This window comes from Melospiza georgiana, chromosome 1 (assembly GCF_028018845.1).
Source record: "Melospiza georgiana isolate bMelGeo1 chromosome 1, bMelGeo1.pri, whole genome shotgun sequence".
Taxonomy (NCBI): domain Eukaryota; kingdom Metazoa; phylum Chordata; class Aves; order Passeriformes; family Passerellidae; genus Melospiza; species Melospiza georgiana.
The window spans coordinates 95,683,972-95,703,539 of record NC_080430.1 but is presented as its reverse complement, the minus strand read 5'-3'; the positions used below and the strand labels follow the sequence as shown (position 1 = coordinate 95,703,539).

At 38.7% G+C, this 19,568-nt stretch overlaps 1 protein-coding gene across 4 annotated transcripts in view; it reads right to left on the bottom strand.

Annotated features, from left to right (window-relative positions):
- The window catches only part of MBP (myelin basic protein), a 112,293-nt gene that overhangs the window by 5,020 nt on the left and 87,705 nt on the right, over positions 1 to 19,568 (bottom strand). For 2 of the 4 annotated variants that reach the window (XM_058045844.1, XM_058045836.1), the window contains exons 4-9: positions 13,677 to 14,107; positions 10,359 to 10,382; positions 3,962 to 3,988; positions 1,527 to 1,634; positions 1,018 to 1,053; positions 413 to 445 (exon numbers count right to left, since the gene is read on the bottom strand). In XM_058045844.1, the coding sequence (XP_057901827.1) occupies positions 413 to 445; positions 1,018 to 1,053; positions 1,527 to 1,634; positions 3,962 to 3,988; positions 10,359 to 10,382; positions 13,677 to 14,107 (659 nt within the window). The remainder of the gene's footprint in view (positions 1 to 412; positions 446 to 1,017; positions 1,054 to 1,526; positions 1,635 to 3,961; positions 3,989 to 10,358; positions 10,383 to 13,676; positions 14,108 to 19,568) is intronic. The other 2 variants (XM_058045853.1, XM_058018226.1) reach the window with 2 other exon arrangements.

The following is a 19,568-nucleotide window of genomic DNA, read 5'->3' as shown; positions in this document are numbered from 1 at the left end:
AGTTTTGCAGACTGTGTAAAAGAGTTGAAAAAGTAGAATAAACACCTATCTCGTCCCAGCCTTCCCTCCCATTTTTGTCCATCCCAGGAAAAGAAAAATGCACCAGATGGGTCTTCCAGGAACCTTTAAAGGAAGAGAACTTTGCCATGCAGTGGATTTTGCTCCCTTTGTACTGAAGCAAAAGAAATTATTGCTGCAAGGGCTGTCAAATTGCAGGATAAGAGCAAGCAACACAATTACCATCTTAAAGTGCTGTGGAAGGAGGAAGGAAAGTAGAACAGGAAAAGCAAAATAGCAAACTTGAGACAAAACAAAATTATCACATTGCTGAAGCAGCTTGAGGCAATGGAGTAAGAGATGCTTTGGCCTGGTAAATAAAAGGGCTGTTACCAAAAGCACATTCGTCACCTACCCAGCTAAATCTGGTGAGGGATAATCCTCTTCCCTGTAGAGGGAAATAGAAACAATGACATGGTGATCACTCTGGAACACAGCACCTGGGTCTGCCATACACACAAGATGAAAAGATAGCCAAGATTATGAAACAATGGCCAGATAATGAGGCAAGCAGGAGCTGAGAACAACAGTCTGTACAGTCATTTCATGAAGTAAAAAAAAATGCAAAATTGTTTATTGTAATTACTAGAACTGACTTTACTAGCCACGGTTTGTCAGTATCACTACTTCAAAAGCCAGCTGAGTTCACTAAATGGAAGGACAGCTCCTGGCCAGTGAGGCTTGTTTGAAAGCATTACCTATTGTTAGTTCATTACCTAAAGCAATCACACCATAAATTGAATATAAAAATCCCTGCAAGTGGCTTCAATAGTCATGCACGAAGTCAGGAAGTGCATGAGGAAGAGAACCATGGTTTCTGTGTCTTAGGCTCTTGCTTTAAATTGTTCCCAGGGATACCTGTAGACTTTTACTTAGTGCCATTAGGGACAGTGAATCAGGCTTGCAGTTGAATTAGTGGGAATTAGCCCATAAATGCCTTGAGTCCCTGAAATTGCTTACCTTTGCTTGCATTGGGGGTGGTGTACGGGGTGAGACCTAAAAACCAACACAAAAAGTTGTCAGACAAAGGCAAAAATAAATGCCAGAAATCATCAGGCCTTTTGCACATTACCCATAAGCTAAAAATGGTAATTGCATTGAGAAGCTCCTCTGCTGTCTTAGGCTTGCCTGGGATATGCTGGATTTATGTCCATCTTGAAACAGTAATAATTCCTGGATACTACCAGTGTTGAAAACACAAGGACAAAACCTGTCTGTGGTGAAGCTGTATAACTGACATGATTAGCATTTGGCTATGCTAATGGAGGTTCACATGCTTTTTTGGTAGCATTTCAGTATTGTCTTCTAGGTAAAAATTATTTTTGTATTTGAATGGCTCAATCATGAGCTCAAAGGGCACAGTACAATTTGAGGCTTAAAATAAAGAGTAATGATTGGGGAGTGTTTGTTTACTGATGGATTCTAAAGAAAACATTTCATTTTGGTGCATAAGAGGAAGGGAGACTTACAATGTTCTTGAAGAAGTGGACTACAGGGTTGTCATCAACAGGCCGGCCATGCTGAGATCTTGGGGGGATGGACCCGACGTGGTGGCTGACCCTGGCTGCATGTATGTCCTGAAAAGCAGAGCAGGCACGTGGCCCAGTCAGCTGGGAAGGACAGCTAATCAGCCATGGCATGAAGAATCGTTTTCAGGAGAGAACAGAGGAGGACTAAGCCTTGGGAATCTACAGAGATTGCCTCCTACAGTTGTCAGTGCTGTGAAATGGCAAATGCACAACATGTATAGGCACATATGACGTTACAGCCCATTGTGGATATTGGCGCTTGAGGCTCTTATTGGAAGTTCAGGCTCTTGAGGCTCTCATTGGAAAATTCAGGTAATGGAAACCTTGTAATTTTTCTTAAATAGGAAATTTTTCTTAAGTAGGATCATAGACTGTGATTTTAGAAAACGAACCAAAATGGAAAAAACCTTAGAATTATGTTGGATCATTCTGCATGGGAAAGCAGGAATAGATTGTGTACCACTTTTAGTTCCCAAAGACTTTGTAACACTCATGAGCTGCAAGAGCAATGTTATTTTCAGAATGAGGGAACCAAGTGAGGCTGAAATTTCTATTTCTGTAGGGGTTTCTATTTTCAGAAGGGCTTCCTGAGCAGTAGTCCAAATGAAGTCAGATATTGATTACTGTTGGAAAAAAACTAACCAATGCAGAGAAGTTTGGCTGATTTTTATCAGGATTGGTTTTTTTGCATGCTGATGATATGTGAGCACTTAATTGTTTTAAAAGCAGGAAAATCTGAATTTTGGATCTGTGAGATCTCCATAGTGTCAGGTAGTCAGTCCTGCTTATAAATCTGCAGCAGTTTCTACTTGGTTGCTGGTTCCAGTGTTGCCAAAATAGCCTCTGCTGCTGTGGTTAGGAAGAGAGAGTTACTTCAGTCATGGTTTTGTCTTCTTAATCTACATTCTAATCACCCTTTGAAAGCTGCTGACTGCCTTGTCTTTAGGATAAATATCATGGTGCTGCAGATCTGATGGGCTATGAATGAATTGCCACAGAAATGGAGAGAAATTGGGATAATAAGGTTTTAGAATCTAGACAGGGTTGAGTTTCTTGATTTTGGCATCCTGACCAATTATTGGGTGCTAATAACTGGGCTTATTGTAGGTTATTGTGCTATAAGTACAAAGTTTCTTCTGCCTGCAGTGTCAAATGTCATCACAGGCTTTGATTGTCTCCTGTCTTAATGTGTATGAAGCAGTAGCAAATCTGAAGTAATTTTCAGTGACTGTTCTGGGTGAGTTTCTTGGTGTTTAAAATAAAGTGTTTTCCATTCATATTGTCATCAGTAAACTTCATCTGTCTTCAGAACTTTTCATATTATTATTTATTTGTGACAGGTAATTTACATGTTTCCGCTCAATTCATTATTGCAATTACTCTTTCACCTCTAGTTTTCTCTTTCAGTTTTTGAACTCCTAGGGACAGAAAACAAAATCCAATGGTATTTTTCAGAGACTGCTTTTGTCTTTGTAATATCTGTAGGTGTTGAAAGATAAATTCTGATGGATTTGAAATTAAAAGAGAAATCTGTATGATGGGCTACTGAGATGGTGTGATATAAGTGGACCTTTTTGAATGAACTCAATGTGTTTCACTAATGCATTCAGATCATCACTATTTTCCTTTAAATATATATAAAGTGCTTGGCTTTAAATAATATTCATGTTAAAAACCTTACAGGAATAGAGAAGAGCAACTGTGTTTTAGGAAGGGATATAATTTGCTTCTAATTTTTTTTCCGTTACTTGTGTCTTTTGCCCAGGGGCTGCGGCGAGTTCCCTCCTCACCTCTTGCAATGTTGTTAAGAATTTCAGTCTTGAGAGCATGCCAATAAAAGGCATCCTTTGCTTCCATATCGATGTATTTTGAAATGTACTTGCCAAGTATGAGCGTGAATTCAGAGCTCTTGGATGTTGGTGGTGAAGTTTAAAATGGAGGTGCCTCTGTGCCCTTAAAGAAAGTTTAAATGTACCATAATTCTTCAGTAACTGAACAAAAGATCACTCAGGTTTTCTTGTTCCCAGTTAACATAAAGGAAATGTTTTACCTCAGTCAAGGATCTCAACTAAGTCAACTCTGCTGCACCTTCAAAAAAGCCAAAAGGAACCCTGAAGATGAATGATCTTAGTAAAAAAGATTTACCAGTACTAGAAATTTAAGCAGTAACTGGGAGATCTTATGACAAAAACACAGTTTTCAACTTCACTGTGAAATCAATAGTTTTAAGGATTAATAATCTAAACAAGGATTCTTTAAAATATACATAAAATACCCGCAGTTATCCTGTAAGGGGAGTGATTGTTTTTTTAGAAACATTTTGGTTTTTTCTGGTGATGCACAGGAAAATAGCATTGTTTTACTGTGTCACCTACCTTGGTAGTATGGTGGTATGTTGGCCACTAAGACAGAAAAAAAAAAAGAGTAATTGTGAATGCAATGCAAAGAAAACATGCAGGTATTTTAAGTTTCAACATTAGCTATACATTGGAATTGCATTCCCTGTGTTAGCCATGTACTTTCACATCAGGCTAATTACACTTACTGGCACAACCTGTATTAGTACCTTGTAAGAGCTGTTAATTTAAAATTATTTAACATTAATTTGTCAATAAATTAAAAACTATTAATTAAAAATAATTAATTAAAATTAATAAATTATTGTTTGTTAGTTAACATTAATTAACTAACAATATGGGCTCCATTTGGGGTTTTGTGCAAGGTTATTACATTTCCAGTTGACCTGAAGATACCAAAGTGTGCATTTGTGTGTGGGTATGTATGTATTTATATGTATATATATATATATATATATATATATATATATATGTATGCATGCATGCTTTTCAGTGTTGTGCAAAAACTGGCTCTGGGTATAAAATGGATACAGTTAAGCAGTTACGGGCTTTTTTTTTCCAGTCATGAAATCCCATGAAATCCATCCCTGACTTAGCCTGCTATAAACGGGATATGTCAGATCTTGCACCTCAGGTGCATTAGGGGACACTTTTAAATGCGTATCATCATCTCTCTGAGGGCTCTCATCCTCCACAAGAGGATTGCTTACAGCTGCAGATTCTGTATGCAAGTAAATAGCTCTTAACTCCTCATCAGTCTGTGATATGCATTTGTGCCAGTCACAGTATTAAGATACTTGCCGAGTATTTGATTTTACAGCTTTTTACAGTTCCTTTTGGTATCACTATTGTGTTTTGTGTTTTTTTATTGCCTACTTTAGAATATGAGATGAAAATCTAAAGTATGTCCCATGCTGTTTCTCTGCAGGCAAAGTCCACACAAATAAAATATGGAAATAGCTGATTTAAAATGCAGTCAAACCAGTTAAAGATGGAAACCAAAGGGCTTTTTCATGGGTTCAATGGGTTTCATGGTTTCCAACAGCTTTTCATCACAAGATACCTAACAAGTTGCTGTGCATGAATTTAAGATATCGTACAAAATCCACACATTTCAAATTCACATAGACATGAAAATTGCATTTAGATTGTCTTAGAAAACTGAACTGTTCCACAACCTGTAGGTTCTCCATAGTGCTTACCACCCCCACTAAGACATTTGGAACTGTACTGGTAGACTAAAATTATCCTTTAAGCATTATGTGATGAACACTGTACTGTTCTGTGGGAAGAAAAAGCTGAAAGTTCAACAGGGAATTTGTGAGCCACTCAGCTGATTTTGTATTAGTCCTTGAAACAGATTCTGAGTCCCAAACTCTAAGGAAATTCCTATCCAGGTTCAAAATTAGGTCCGTATGGTTTCTAAATATGTATGCCAAACAGGAATTGAGATGCATCCTTTCAATAAATATATATGCTTTTTCTTTCTTATTTTAATAATATGGAAATCTGTGATATAGTTCAATGAGAAATCTGGCAGGCACTTGAATACGGAATTTGCTTCATGTTGGGGTTTGGAGAGGCTTTGTCCATGGGGCTTTGTGTTCCTGGGCGTAGCAGACACTTCATCAGAACCTTCCAGTGCTGCTTCCCTGGCTCTCACCAGGCAGCGACAGAATACACAGCCCATGGGAGGTGTATTTTTCCATGCTTATTCCAGGAGGAATGTGACTTCTGTGGGCATGCACTGCTAAATCAGGGCTGTGGTGGTGTTGGTTCCATCTTTGTTCATGTGCAACCCAGGTAGCAGTTTGCCCTTGGTGGCAGTGTTTGGCCCAGGCTGTTCATGACTTGCTGATCTGTGACCAAAAGCAACAGGAACGCTGACGTCTTCCCCACTGGCTGATCTGGTGATGACATTATAGTTAATTACCTAATTCAGCAGGCTTCTAAAATCACTTTAGGAAGGATGAGCCACACATCCCTGTAATGGTACTGTTAATTTTTACTAATGTGGAAGATATGACAGAAATTAAATTACTTGCTCAAAGGTATAGAGGAGAATTGGCAGGAAGAGGGATGTAGAATGCAGAGGATTCTGCCTTTCAGGGTTGTGCTGAGATCAATCTTTGTTTAGAAAGATGCGATGAACAAAAAGAGGAAGAATTCCTAGCAGAATGACAGGAATAACAAATGTGGCAGTGAGCAGAGATGACTGAAAAGTAAGAAACACAAGGAAGGAAACAATGGAGAACACTCCCATCAAGAGAGGTGCCAGTCAATAATCCAGAACAACATTTCTCCATAACCCCATTACCCTTTAGTGCCTTGATGACTAGTGTGCATAAATTAGCAGGCAAAAGAATTACTGGGGAAAAAAGAAGAATGGGAGCAGTTTTTCAGGAGAGTTCTGGTTTATGATGGGACTCAAATGTGAGACCAGTGCCATCATACCTTCTGGGTTTTCTCCCTGAGTCCAGTTTATTCCATGGTTGTGACACTTGATAAATGGTTTCAGAGGCAAAACCCAGTGCTTTAACTGAACTTGGCTTTTTTGAAGCATTTTTTCTGCCTAGCATGAATGATTTTATTCAAATATTCTTCATGACAGAAGTTCTTTATCTGCTTGGACACAGTCTCTGATGCATACTCGGTATTGTTCTGTTAATGTTCAAATTGGTATCAATGACATAGATTAAACTTTGTTGAAATGATCCATGGTTTGGGTGGGGGTTTTCTTGGCTGGATTTGTTTTGGATTTTGTTTGAGAATCATCACTACAGCAAAAAAAAAGAAAGGAGACTTTGGCTAGTAGGTATTCTCCAAGTAGCTTCTGCTGCCATCAAACTTTGCAGCCTTTAGGACTTTACTGCACATGGGCAAGATATGGAAGGCATTCTGCACTGACACTCACCATGATCAGTTTCTACTGATCACCTGCATATTTGATGGAGATACATCTGTTTGCTGATGTTGCTACAGCAAAACAATGTAACATCATGGGGTTATGGGTATGGCCATTGGTAAGAAAGCAGTCATTTATACAGTTTTTAGATGTCCTGTTCCCTGGTATTTTCATATAGTCATGAAGGTAATACAATAAGCAAGATGGGAATTATTTAGAAAACAAAGCTATAAATACCAGGTGTACACAATCACTTTACAGCTGCTGGCCAGAAAAATGTTACTACAACCTTGGTTTCTGGAAATCTCAGATTGCACATACTCAACCACCCACCTACCAAATATTTGATCAGTTCTCATCTCTAATGGATTGGCCCAATTCTATTTCTTTTCTGCCTTTAATAGGTAAGCAAGTGACAAGATAAGCTCTCATACAGGTTGTTAAAAGCACTATCGCCTGTCTCAGCATAAGTGGTAGAGAGAGTGTAATAGCAAGAAGGGTTTACTCTTATGAAATATTTAGACATGGCATGGTTAATAGAATATTTCTTTGAAAGAAATACATGGTAAAATTTCCAACAATACTGTTAGTATAAAGTGGGGAAGATGGACCACTCCAAACCTGAGGCTCATCCAGTTTCCAAGGTACATTAATTGTATGATGTATCAAAAATGGAGTAGTAGATGCATCAAAAGAATTCGTTTTTAATTGATTTGTAAAAAATTCAGTAAAATCACCTGAAAATTGCAGTTGGCAATTTCTTGTGCAGGTCAGAAATGAAACCAAGTAACTATGCAGTGTAATGCATCTTAAATGGAGACCATTTCAGGAACATGGTGAGATATTTTGCATCAGTAAAAAAGGTGAAAGCCAGCAATTGTTACTAATGCTATGTGACGACAGAGGTACAAAACAAGGTCAGAGACAAAAAAATAGTAACTTTTGCTCTGGTTTTCTATCTGGAAGCATTTACCATTGTGTAATCTGAAAAACAGCTGAAGTACAGTAATTTATTTTGGCATTCTAGGATGGAAAGGGCTAAAGCTAATGCAGTTCTTCATCTGCAAGGAATGTGATAGAAAAAACTAATATAGCAGATTTTAATATAAAGCAATTTCTTAACAAACTTCTTCATCTGCAGAGAAGTAAACAATAAATCGTTCTTAGGCAGAGAAAATCCTTGTGCTAAATTTTTAATAACTCTTTTTGACTATCTGTATGTAAATTTTGGCCATTTGTATGTACCTCCCTGCCTGGGCCTTGCACTTGTTTAAACAAACACCCCCTCTGATATATTTGAAATTAAATCCAGACCTTACTCTCAGCTGGGCTGAGGGGCCATGTAGGTGAACAAGAGAGGCACGGCTCAAAACAGCTGAGGCCAATTCCCACCAAAAGATCCCAAAACTTCCATCAGTGCTCCTCCACCAGCTCTGCCATCGGGCTCAGGCCCAGGCAAAGGGCACCACAAGCTTTGAACTTCACCAAGTGCTTAAAAGAATCCTTGGAGCTCTTCTGTATGCAACTTACACATACTACTGTTATTATTATATCATATTAGTGGATAGAAGACTCTAGAAATAGTCAAGCAAAGACTGAACTGAAAGATCCTGTTAGAAGTTTAATTTGCTGTGGAGTGATTAGAAACAGAGATCCTTCAAATGCTTTAGTGGATTAATTTGTATTTTAGCCTGAACATGTTACTAGTATGTATCTGAATGTAAGAGGCACAAGACCATATAAAAACCAGTAAACGCCATGAAGCACACAGGCATTCTCCCAGTCATGATCTCCTCTTTAACTTGTAAAACAAATCAGCAAGCCCCAAATACTTCATCCCATTTCTAAACAAACCTTGCCATGCAGCTGATGTCAGGTGAGCACGAAGCATCACTAAAGTAAATTTTAGTGCTTGCACTTTGAACTACCACTTAAAGAGCATTTAAGCTATTCCCAATTCCCAAACTCCTCTAGTACCTTGCAGTAATTACTTCAATTAGTAACCTCCTTGAAAATGCAAGTCCCAGTCCATTAAATAATGTGGTAATTATTAGGCATAAGTAACATGTTTATGGTCATGCAGGTGTTAAATGAACATGTCAAAGTCAATGCCATGATGGTGGCTCCTAGGCCTTTCACTTCTCACATGGTGTGTGTACTCACCTGTTGGTATTCCCTTGTTTTGTTAAGGTGATTTTTTTTAAACCAGGCATATCTAAAGAAGTCTGAGGTTCTACCACTGCACAAGCTAAAAGAGCTTCAGACTGGCAGTTCTGTTACACTAATTAATTTTTAGTGAAATGAGAGGCCAGATTCAGTGAGAACATCAGCTTCAGGAGCTTTGATTATTCAAAGCCTAATTCTCCTTCCAGAAGGAAACTTCTCTATTCCCTTCTGTCCAATGCACTGTTCTAAATGAATTTTGCAGAAGGACAGGCAGCCTCTAAGTGAACTAAAAACCTGTCATGTACAAGTAGTAGTTTGTTGCAACTTCTGTTAAAGGATTAAAGCATTTAAAACAAATTAAATCATTAGTACACTGGTTTTTGTGATGTAAACAGTTTAATGAATACATAAAGCACATAAAAAGCAAAAGATTAAAACAAAATTATTGTTACAACCACTATAAACTCTATAAAATTTTTTTACAAGCATACTGCTTGCACAGCAGGTTTTACAAAACAGTGTATCACAAGCAATACCACTCCCTGAAAACTAAGACTTGGAAATTAAAATCACACTAAGTATTTACTTAAATCACATCATATACTAGTCAGACTAGCACTGATTTTACTGCTTTTCAAATTCTTCATGGTGCTCTAGTATACATTAAAGCTTCCACAGGAAATGTGAATAGAGTTCAAGTGCAAAAAAAATAAAAAAAGAAAAAGGATTCTGATTGATTTATCCCTCCATGGCATTTTTTAAAACTGTGGTTCCTAAACTTTTTGCCTTTGCATGGTTATCACAACCATTTTTGTAGATCCCCACTCCAGCAACTGCTTAGTTCAGGAGTGGGTTTGGATCTGCTGAATCAGAAATGCTGATCCCAAACCCTGGTTCTGCTCAAGCTGAGAAGAACCTCAGCCCAGTGCTGCTCCTGCCTTGTATCTGTCTGTAGCATGGGGAAGCCCCATCTCTACATTCCACATTTCCTGCACCCAAACACACAAACTGGGAAGGAAATGCAGGGGCAAGGCTTCATTCAGGCAACAGGAGACAGTTACAAGATTGCATACCAAACTGAAGCAAAATGTAAAAGAGAAACTGATTCAATCTTTCACTAAGTCTTGCCTCACCTATTATTTACTGTCACCCACATATTTTCGTTTGTTTGATCTGTGTCACAAGTGTAGTTTAAAGTTTAGTAAGTTAATGCAAAATGTTAAACCGGGACAGATAAGTTCTTGTTTCACAAACCAAACTTAGTAGAAAAAAAAAAGTAAAATCATAAACAAAAGGATTACAAAACAACTGCATCAAAGAAACAAAATAGCAGTCAGTACATACTGAAGTTGAATACAGGCCCAGAATCTAGGAGGCACAAAGAACATTTGATCGTTTTAACAAACTTGCTTAGACAAATATTCTATAAAGATTAGAAAGGAAATAAATTATTGTTACGCTACTCTCTCTTGCATGCTATTTAAAATGTCTGCACCACAGTTTCTGTCATCATTTAAAATTCTTTTTTTTAATACGATTAAATTTGAGCTGTGCACAACAACAGTTTTGTTTCAAATATTCTACCTTAAAAGTTTTTCTTAAAAGTACAAAATTCAAACTGGTTTTAATTGAGTTTCAGCTATCCAAAATCTCGATGTGATTGGGGGAAAAATGGCAAATGCACTTGCTGCCCCTTAGAGGAAAAGGAGTATTTCTGTACATTCCAGTATTTCTATTTTTAACAACTCCCATGGAACTCCCATGCAATCTAACTTCAGAATTGCAGAGCAGAGGAGAACCTGCTCCACATGAGAAAAGGAGGCCATGAAACAGTCCCAGCATTGTTCCCACCCCACCTTTCTGGACACAATAGTGAATATTATTCATTAATGTACTTCTTAGCTATGGATGCAAGAAGAAAATGCCTCCACAAAGAATTTATAATGTGTTTTGCTTGAATGTCAGCCCTAAATCTGTACAAAGAGCAAGTGTTGTCTTTGCATTCCAGTGCTTGCTGGTGTGGGTAGTTGAGATGCTCCCACTGAGGCATGGGCTGGCTGAAAAAGGAAGACTGCAAGAAAGGCAGCTGCAGAATTGCTTTGAAATGCTTCAAAATAAAGAAAGAAAAAAGTGCAAGCAAATAAACAGTGCAGCTCTAAGAACTTTTCAGGCCTTTGAAATTCATCCTTTAAGGTGCTTTTAGTGGTATCTTATTTATCAAAGACCTGTTTACTTAGTGAAGTCTGGAATACTGCCAAGGGACTTCATTCTATTTCAGCTGGTCCATGAACACTTTCATCATCTATCAGTGATCTTCTACAAAAATCAGCAAATGGCAACAACTATTTAGGGTTTAAGCATGAATGAGCCATCTAGATTTCCTCTGTCTACTCTTGTATAAATAAATGACACCACAAGCCTTTCTTGATACAAGAAACCAAAAGGCATTGTTTCAGAGGCTAAATAAATAAGAGTTGAAATGACTGTGCCACTTGCTCAATACTTTCCACACTGAAGCCCTCCCACAAGAGAGCTTCCTAGGAAGGTTTCCTAGGATGTACATCAATATTATCATTGTGTGGAAGAGTGCTAGAGATGCTTTGGCACTGGAAGTCCTAATGCGACAGACTTTTGCCAAAATAATTCAACTTGTCTGTGCTTCCAGCTCAGATCTGCAAATCCGGACTCCATAACTCAACGAGTAGTCGTTCTTAAGGGAAAAAAATCCCAAACAACTACTTCTGCTTGGTAAAAAATGTCAGAATTGTCCATAATTCTGTTCTGTTTTGCAGACATTTAAGTTCTTCAAAATAGCATTTTACAGCAGAGATAAAAGACGTGATCTCCTGTCTTCTCATACATAATTACATCAAAATCTACAGAGAATCATTGCAATCATGTTCACGCCAAAGGATAAAACACAGACTTTGTACAGTTGGCAGACATTTTTTAGTCATTACTCCTAAAAACTGAGTTGATTGGTTTGATTTATTGCCACACAGGAATGCACATACCTCTGTATATTCTGTATGCAGAATCTAACTTTTTGGTATTGTCACCTTGGTGTACAAAGCACATTTCATACACTATTTTTCATCGAGTAACACAGTACATGAACAAAACAGCAAGAGTTGAGCTGGCCAATCAGGTCCCAGAAAGCAGCAGCTGGGAACAGTCTCTGTTATTTGCAGTAACAATAAGAAAAAAGGTTTTCTTTATGCTCACAGCAACGGCTTGTTGCATTTATGAACATTACACACAGGAACATTACACACAGAAATGTTACTACAGAAAAAACTGCCTGGCTGCTGAATCTTTGTCAATAGCACTACAGGTGCCCGTTGGTAAAGGTGAGAAATAAAAAGAACAAAACACCCAGCTTGCTTAGTACCGCCCACCAAGTGTGAGAAGCTTCTGGTTTTAAGTTTCTAGAGCATTTTTCATCCAGTGGTCTCTACATTACAACAACTCTTCAGGAAAGGGCTATTACACATTGTGCTTCCAGGTGTGAAGCTGTGAAGGACACTGACAGCCACAGCTGTGGGACCACCACAGATCAGGTTTACACCACAGATCAGGTTTACACCACAGTGTCGTGTCCCAGTGCAGCACTGAGAGACAGCACAGATCACAGGCTGGAACACTGAACAGACCTCAAAGGTTGTCAAAGGATTTTCAAAACTTTAGGCACAGCCAGCAACTATGAATTCTGCTTTTTGCAACACACAACTTGAGCAACTACAACAAATTCAGCTGAAAGAAAAGTTTTACAGCCCTACAGCAGCTCCATTTGAATGCTTATGTAGTGTGTGAACACACAAACACAAGACTCTACTTATCACTTACATGGCAAAAGGTACAGTGAAAACAAATTAAACTCTGCCACTTGAATAACAGTGAACTAATATGCCAGCTGCATAATTTATCAGAGGAGGCAGGTATCCTGGAAAAGGGAAGAATTTAACTAAGAGTCTTTCATCAATGCCCTTGGTTTAGAACTGATAGTGTAGAAATGGCTTGTTATGCAATTTCTAATATGAAATGCTTGGAATAAATCTCAACTTCTTGTCAGAATAAAGCAGCTGGATTATTTTGTACATCTGGAATTCAGGATAGTATCTTTCGAGCCATCTCCCTGGCAATGCTGTCAACTGACTTTAAACATACTCTTGCACAAGCAGGCTGAGAATTTGGCCACAATTCCTTTTCTAACATCTATTTCCAAGCTTGCCCCTCAGTTAGTGCCAAGATATGTAGAGATCATCTTGCATTTAGTGCTCTCAGCCAGCCCCCTTTTGCAAATATTTAAGAACAACACACAAAAGCAGACTGAAGTTTCTCTAAATGGCACAGCATAGAAATGCATACAACGCACCACATTAAATGCTCATAAAAATTCCTCCCAGTAATGTTTCTAGAGCCCCCTGGATTTCTAATACTCCATGTCATTGCCCAGAGTAGCTCCTCTTGTTTCCCAGATCTTTGCTTTTTTTGCTGTTGCTGTTTCCAGTTTAAAGCCAAGCATTATATTACAAGTACCATCCCGCTGGCTAGGTCAACTCTTGCCTTATAGCAGTGAGACCCTTCTTTCAGACCCACCCTTCCTCTTTAACTGTACTGTGTTTGCTGTAGCCTTGCAGTTCTCTATTCCTCAGAGCTCACCTTGCCCGAGCCCCGCCGGGGAACGTGCCTTTCACCTCCAAAGAATCTGCCCAGCGAGTCAAGTATGCCCGAGTCTCTGTGCCGTGGGGATCCATGTCTGGCATGGTCTATAGTGCTCGCAGATGCCAGTTTTGATCCGTGCCGGAAAGAGGAGCGTTTTTGTGAAGCCATCAAATCCGAATTCTCTGAAGCTGCTGCACTGTCCTCTTGGATGGTCTGTAGCTCGTCTGACTCTGAGGGCCGATCTTTGAAGGTGTTGTCTTCTCTTCCTGGGGCATCTCGGGAAAAGAGGCGGATCAAGTGGGGGCGACCAGTCCTGTCAGCTGGGTTGGCCTCGGGCCAGGCATTCTTCGGGTCTGCTGTGCCTTTGGAGTCTGTCACCGCTGGGCTCTTCGTGGAGGTCCCATTGTTCTGGTTCACATCTGCCTCTCCTGCAAACAACAAGGATGAGATATGAATACAGGCCTGTGAAAAACAGCCCTGGAACAATGCTGCTTTCTTTCCCTTGCCTTGAGATGCTCATTTCATACAAAACCCTTAATATGTGCAGTTGCAATGAAACTATGTTCTCTTCCAGCCTTAAAGAACATTAAGTTATCTTGGAACTGAAACCAGAGTGATGTTCTCACACAAATTTGCAGTAGTTCTAGGTGATTTTTGGGGTGTGTGTGTGCAGGTTTTGGTTTTCTTTTTTTTTTTTAAACACATTTATAAATAGATTGATAGATTACTTGAAACATAACTGAAACTAACTATTCACATGGAAGGCTTGTGGATGAGGAGGCTTTCAGTGAGAAATCAGAATTCCTGTACTTTCCCTTGAGGTTTGCAACTCTAATTATACCATCCTTCTCCAAAATGGAGGGGGGGGGAAAACCCACTGAGATTGCAGATCTGTGCTTTCACAAGGGCCCTTTCCCTCTCCACGACGTCAGAGCTTATGGCCTCATTTGGAATCTCTCACTGTAACTACGATATGGATCAAACAAGTACAGTGAGGGGAAGGGGTTTTTTGCCCCACTATTGAACTTTTCCTCACTTCAAGAAAGAGAGCACTAAACTGCAATTTCTACTTGGCCTCTCATGACAGTTTTTGTCCATGTGTGATGATCCTGGCACTCCAGGCACAATGTCCTAGCACTGATGCTGAAGGCCTAAACTAAAACTGAACTGTCCAATTTGTATTCAGTGCTTGTGAGAAGTGACAAGAACAATTACCAGCAACTAACAAGCTTTTTTTTTTGCCAAGAAAGGTGCCAAGGCAGACCCCTGTGGTAAGTGAAATGCCTGCTGCCTTCTCCAGAGTTGTGTTCTGATGCACCCAGTAAAGCCCCTGAGAAACATCAGCTGCAGTACACTTAGCCCTTCCTTCACGAGTAGTAGCTCCTTCTTTCAGTGACTAAAAATTTATGGAAGTTTTTATGGTCTATACCATGACTCCTAGTCTTCTAAAGAAACCACCTACTGAAGAATATGACTTATCTCTAAGGAACACCAAAAGAGTATCAGAAGGTCATTGCTTCAGGAGCAACCTTCAGCACAGACACCTCCCACACACTCTGTGTCGTAAATGTTTTTTGGAGTTAAGGGAGCTCAGAAACTCAGAAATAAGTTAGTCATGTGTTACCTTTAGGGTCTCCCAATTACCTTTTTACATCCTCATTTGATTTGGTCCTTGTTGCCATGGGAGGGACAGGATCTGACAAATACTGCTGTCTTTTCAAAGTACTCTGGGCTCAAGCACTTTGCTGATTCAGCAGAGCAATTTTAGACTTGACACAGTCATTTAATATGGTTTCAACCATCCACAGGGGACTAAAGAAATCTTTTCTCAGGCTGAGAATAATTCTGAAATAATTTTATGGGTAACAACACAAGACAGCACAATGATGGCTTCTGCAAAACCTGTATGTTGGTTACAATTGGTTATAATAGCCTGCTACAGATTTTCATATAAAAACATAAAGTGCAGTTTTGCTCTGCATTTTTTTTTTGTGAAAACTAGCTAGAAAATGTTCAAGAAAAAATTCTTAGGTTAAAACATCTTAAAGTCTCTCAGAAATACAATTATTCAACCAGTGCCTAATTCTCACTGAAGACCTCATTAGTGGTGAAAATATTTGCTGGCAACTTTGGAATTTGAGTTTTCCTGAAAAGATGCTCTCAAACTTATTAGAAACTAGTAACATACCCAAATGACTTTCTTAATAGAAGAAAAGGAAAGTAACTAACTTGGATGTGAAACACATTCTGAAACTGCAAAACATTTTAAACAGCGACCCTAAGCCTAGGTTCTATACCATGATACAAATCCATTCAAGGACAGAAAAAGAAAAGCAAACAAAAGAGTTATTGTACTTAATTAAATGCATTAACAAAACACCAGAGCATCTGCATACTAATATTTTTACAACAGTTGTTCTTTGTGCCTCTGAATACGGGTATTGGTAAGCAACAAAGAAGAGTATTTGTGCCACCAAAGTAGCTTCTCCCAATGCATAGCAGTGAGCTTTAAAGTATAAATCTTTCTGGAGGCTTTATCTCAGCAGTGAAAGCACACATATAAGTTTGCCTCTAAATTTTCTTCATGCTTATGTCTTCTCTAATATATAAAAACACGTAAGAGAGATACTGTTAATATTGTTGCTAACTAATCAAAGTCTTCCAGTGCATTTGGAGAGACAGATCACTTTATTAATGCCCTAAGGACATCCAGAATTAATGGACTATATAAATGTATGCTTACTTGTTAATTTTAAAACAAATATTCAGACTTTTATTAAAACCTGTTGTAAATGCTGTGTATAGCTACTATTTTTTCAAGTTGTTTTTCTTTGGAAAATGAAGCTCTTTCTTACAATAGAGCACACGACCTGTACCATATCTCTTGTACAAAAGAAAGTTGCCCAGGGAGGAAGAGATCTTTGGCTTTTTTTTGCTAATCCTTGTAAAATGAAGTACAGCAGGATACATTGCCATAGGCATTAGCTAGAAGGCTATGGAAGTGTCTTCTATTTATTTTTAAGTGCATATGGTTCTTGAGAGCTGTAAAAATGAGAGCACAAGAAAAGCACCTCCTCACATTAGCCCAAAACCAGTCAGAGGGAACAAGACTCCAAGTGACTTCCAAAAAGAGGAATACAGATGGACAAAAAAATTCTTAGCACTCTGTTAATGAAACCAAAGAGAAAGTGCAAAGGTGCTTTCAAAGACACAAAAATAAATCCAATCCTTCATTATCCTTAATAGGAGTTAGGTCCTATTTAAAATATAAGTATTTTAAAACTACTGTGGCCTTGGTGCTTGATTAGACATTGATAGTTTATCCCATTTCTGGAGAATGAAAATAACTCTTTTCCCGAAGCTGCCAATTGGCTGGGACCTCTCAGCCCAATGCTTCAAACAGCTCCTCTCAACAACCACGGAAATCTGTTCTATGCAAAGGACAATTTCCCATCGAGGGACCTCGGATACAAATATCCTTCCGATGGGTCACTTGGAAGGGCTGCTCTATCACAGCATCCCCTTGAGTCTGCCGCTTCCATACAGAGGACAGCTAGGAGTTTTAAAAAAGATTACAAGTTTTTCATCTCCTCCTACTCCTCTCCAGTCTTGCTTTCTTGCAGATACTTGTAATTCCTCTCACATTCCTACTGCTGCTCCCTCTACAAATGCTGTAAAACAAACGAGGAAGATGAAGCTGATAAAAGCCGAAGTACATTACGTTACTTTGGGTTCTCAAGAGAGGCTAAGATCAACAGTCACAGTGCTTAAATATTTGTATGAAATCTTAAGTATTATTTACACATTACAAATGCCAGAAAGTGCATTAATCAACTTTGCAACACCAAATATTTAAGACACTTTATCATAAGGACAGGCTGCTGTGATTGATTACACTTCCTTTTTCTCAGCCTTCTTTTCTCAGGGTATGAAGATGGAAATTACTGAACTTCTAAATCAACCTTTCATTTTAGCTTAAGTCATCTATATATATAAAGCACTGTTTTTCAGTAAATGAAATATAATCTGTACTTATCCTTTTCTACCTTTTAGGTCCTCTCTTTTCTATAGATGTCAACTGGATAGTGAAATACAATGCAGTATAGTCCTCAATTCTTAAGTTAATGTCAGTATTTTTACCGAAATGCTGACAACAAAATATTGGTTAAAACATCTGACTTTTTGTATTGATTCATCTGTTTAGTCACTTGAACAACAAAAGGTAACACCTAGAAATCAATCAACTTTGTCACAGCTGAGATTTAAAGATCTCTGGTAAGCTATAGCAATAAGACAAATGTATTAGTAATAGGTTGCCTTGCATTATTTAAGAGGCTGAGACCACTGTTTTGGAACATGTGGCTTCTAATAACATTTGTGTTAATATCAGGCACTTACAAGAATAAAAGGCCAAAGAAAAAACATCCATCATCACTACATACATGCTGCAGCTGAGGATATCAGGGTCCCAACTCTGTGCTGAGATGATTTCACAACAATCCAGCTCCTGATTTGGACTTTTACTGCAGCACAACCCACAGTAGAATAGCATGTCCCCAGCCATTAGGCTTCACTACAGAAGTATTTGGGGAGACAGAGGAAAGAATTATGTCTCCACTGTTAAATCTGAACTGCAAAAGCTTGATTCATCCTCATTATGCTAAAGACACTGCAGACGAAAAATGGCTCTTAGCCTAACTTCTCTAATACGGTTAGAAGGCAATATGCCATCAGACATTTCAATTCACAGACCTAATTACTGGATTTGTCTGATGCTTGTCAAACGGTTGGGAATCAATTTTACACAAATATTTCTGTTTGAAATGGATGGCATGCAGTATAATTGTGAAACAAACACTTGGCCATAGCTCTGAACACAACCAGAAGGGATGTGCTGGTGCATTTAGCCTTTACACAAACATTCTCCCCATCTTCTAGCAGAGTGAATTCAGAGAGAAGTGCCCATCTCTCTCGTGATGCAGATTCACGTGAGTTTAACACTCCTACTGCACTTAGCCACAAATCACTTCCAAAACAGCTTGCTCTCCTCCCTCCTTGCAAAAGCTTATCACTCTCAGGAAAAAAAAAATCCACCCAAAGGCAAATTTTCTCTATAGCTTCAGCATAACTGAAGGAATGATATTTTTCTGCACAAGAACTTTGGCTTTTTCTTTGGGCTTACCAAGCTGCAGACTAAACCACCAGAAAAATGAGAAGCCACCTGCTAAGCATAACCTGGACTCCTTTGATTTCCCTCCCTCATTTCTTTCATTAGACATTTTACAGCATACAAACCTCTTATCAGACTAGAATAAAAAAGTTGTGAGGGTGTTTCCACTCCACTGATGAGTTGAGCATATTTCTACACTGACCTGCTGAAACAGTGAATAAGGGGTCTGCAGTGGCATAACTTTCCTTACAATAAAACAGTACAGTACTGTACTGTACTGTTTTATTGTAAAGAAAGTTACAATAAAACAGTACAGTACTGTTTTATTAGTACAGTAAAAGGTGAAAAACCTCACCTGGTCCAGTATTTACTTCTATTGAATTAAATTTGAAAAAGACAAAGTTTAGTTCTATACAACATCTTGGGTCAATAAGGACGAGTGGCTGAGCCTGCTGAAAGTTACTGCACTGCTGTTGGTAAAGGCACAACACAGGTTTGGACATTTAGACTACATTGTTGTGGCTGGGTGAATGAAGGTTCCATTTAACATTTTACAGGAAGTGCCTGACAAATCCTGTTTTTCCTGAGTCCCTGGTACCTCATGGAATACCAGTTCTTAGCTGTTCTCTGCAGAAAGCCTTATGCCCCCTAAGAGCTGATGCCAGACCAAAAATTAATAGGTCAAATAAGATCTATTAATTGCTAGACCGTTGCTAATA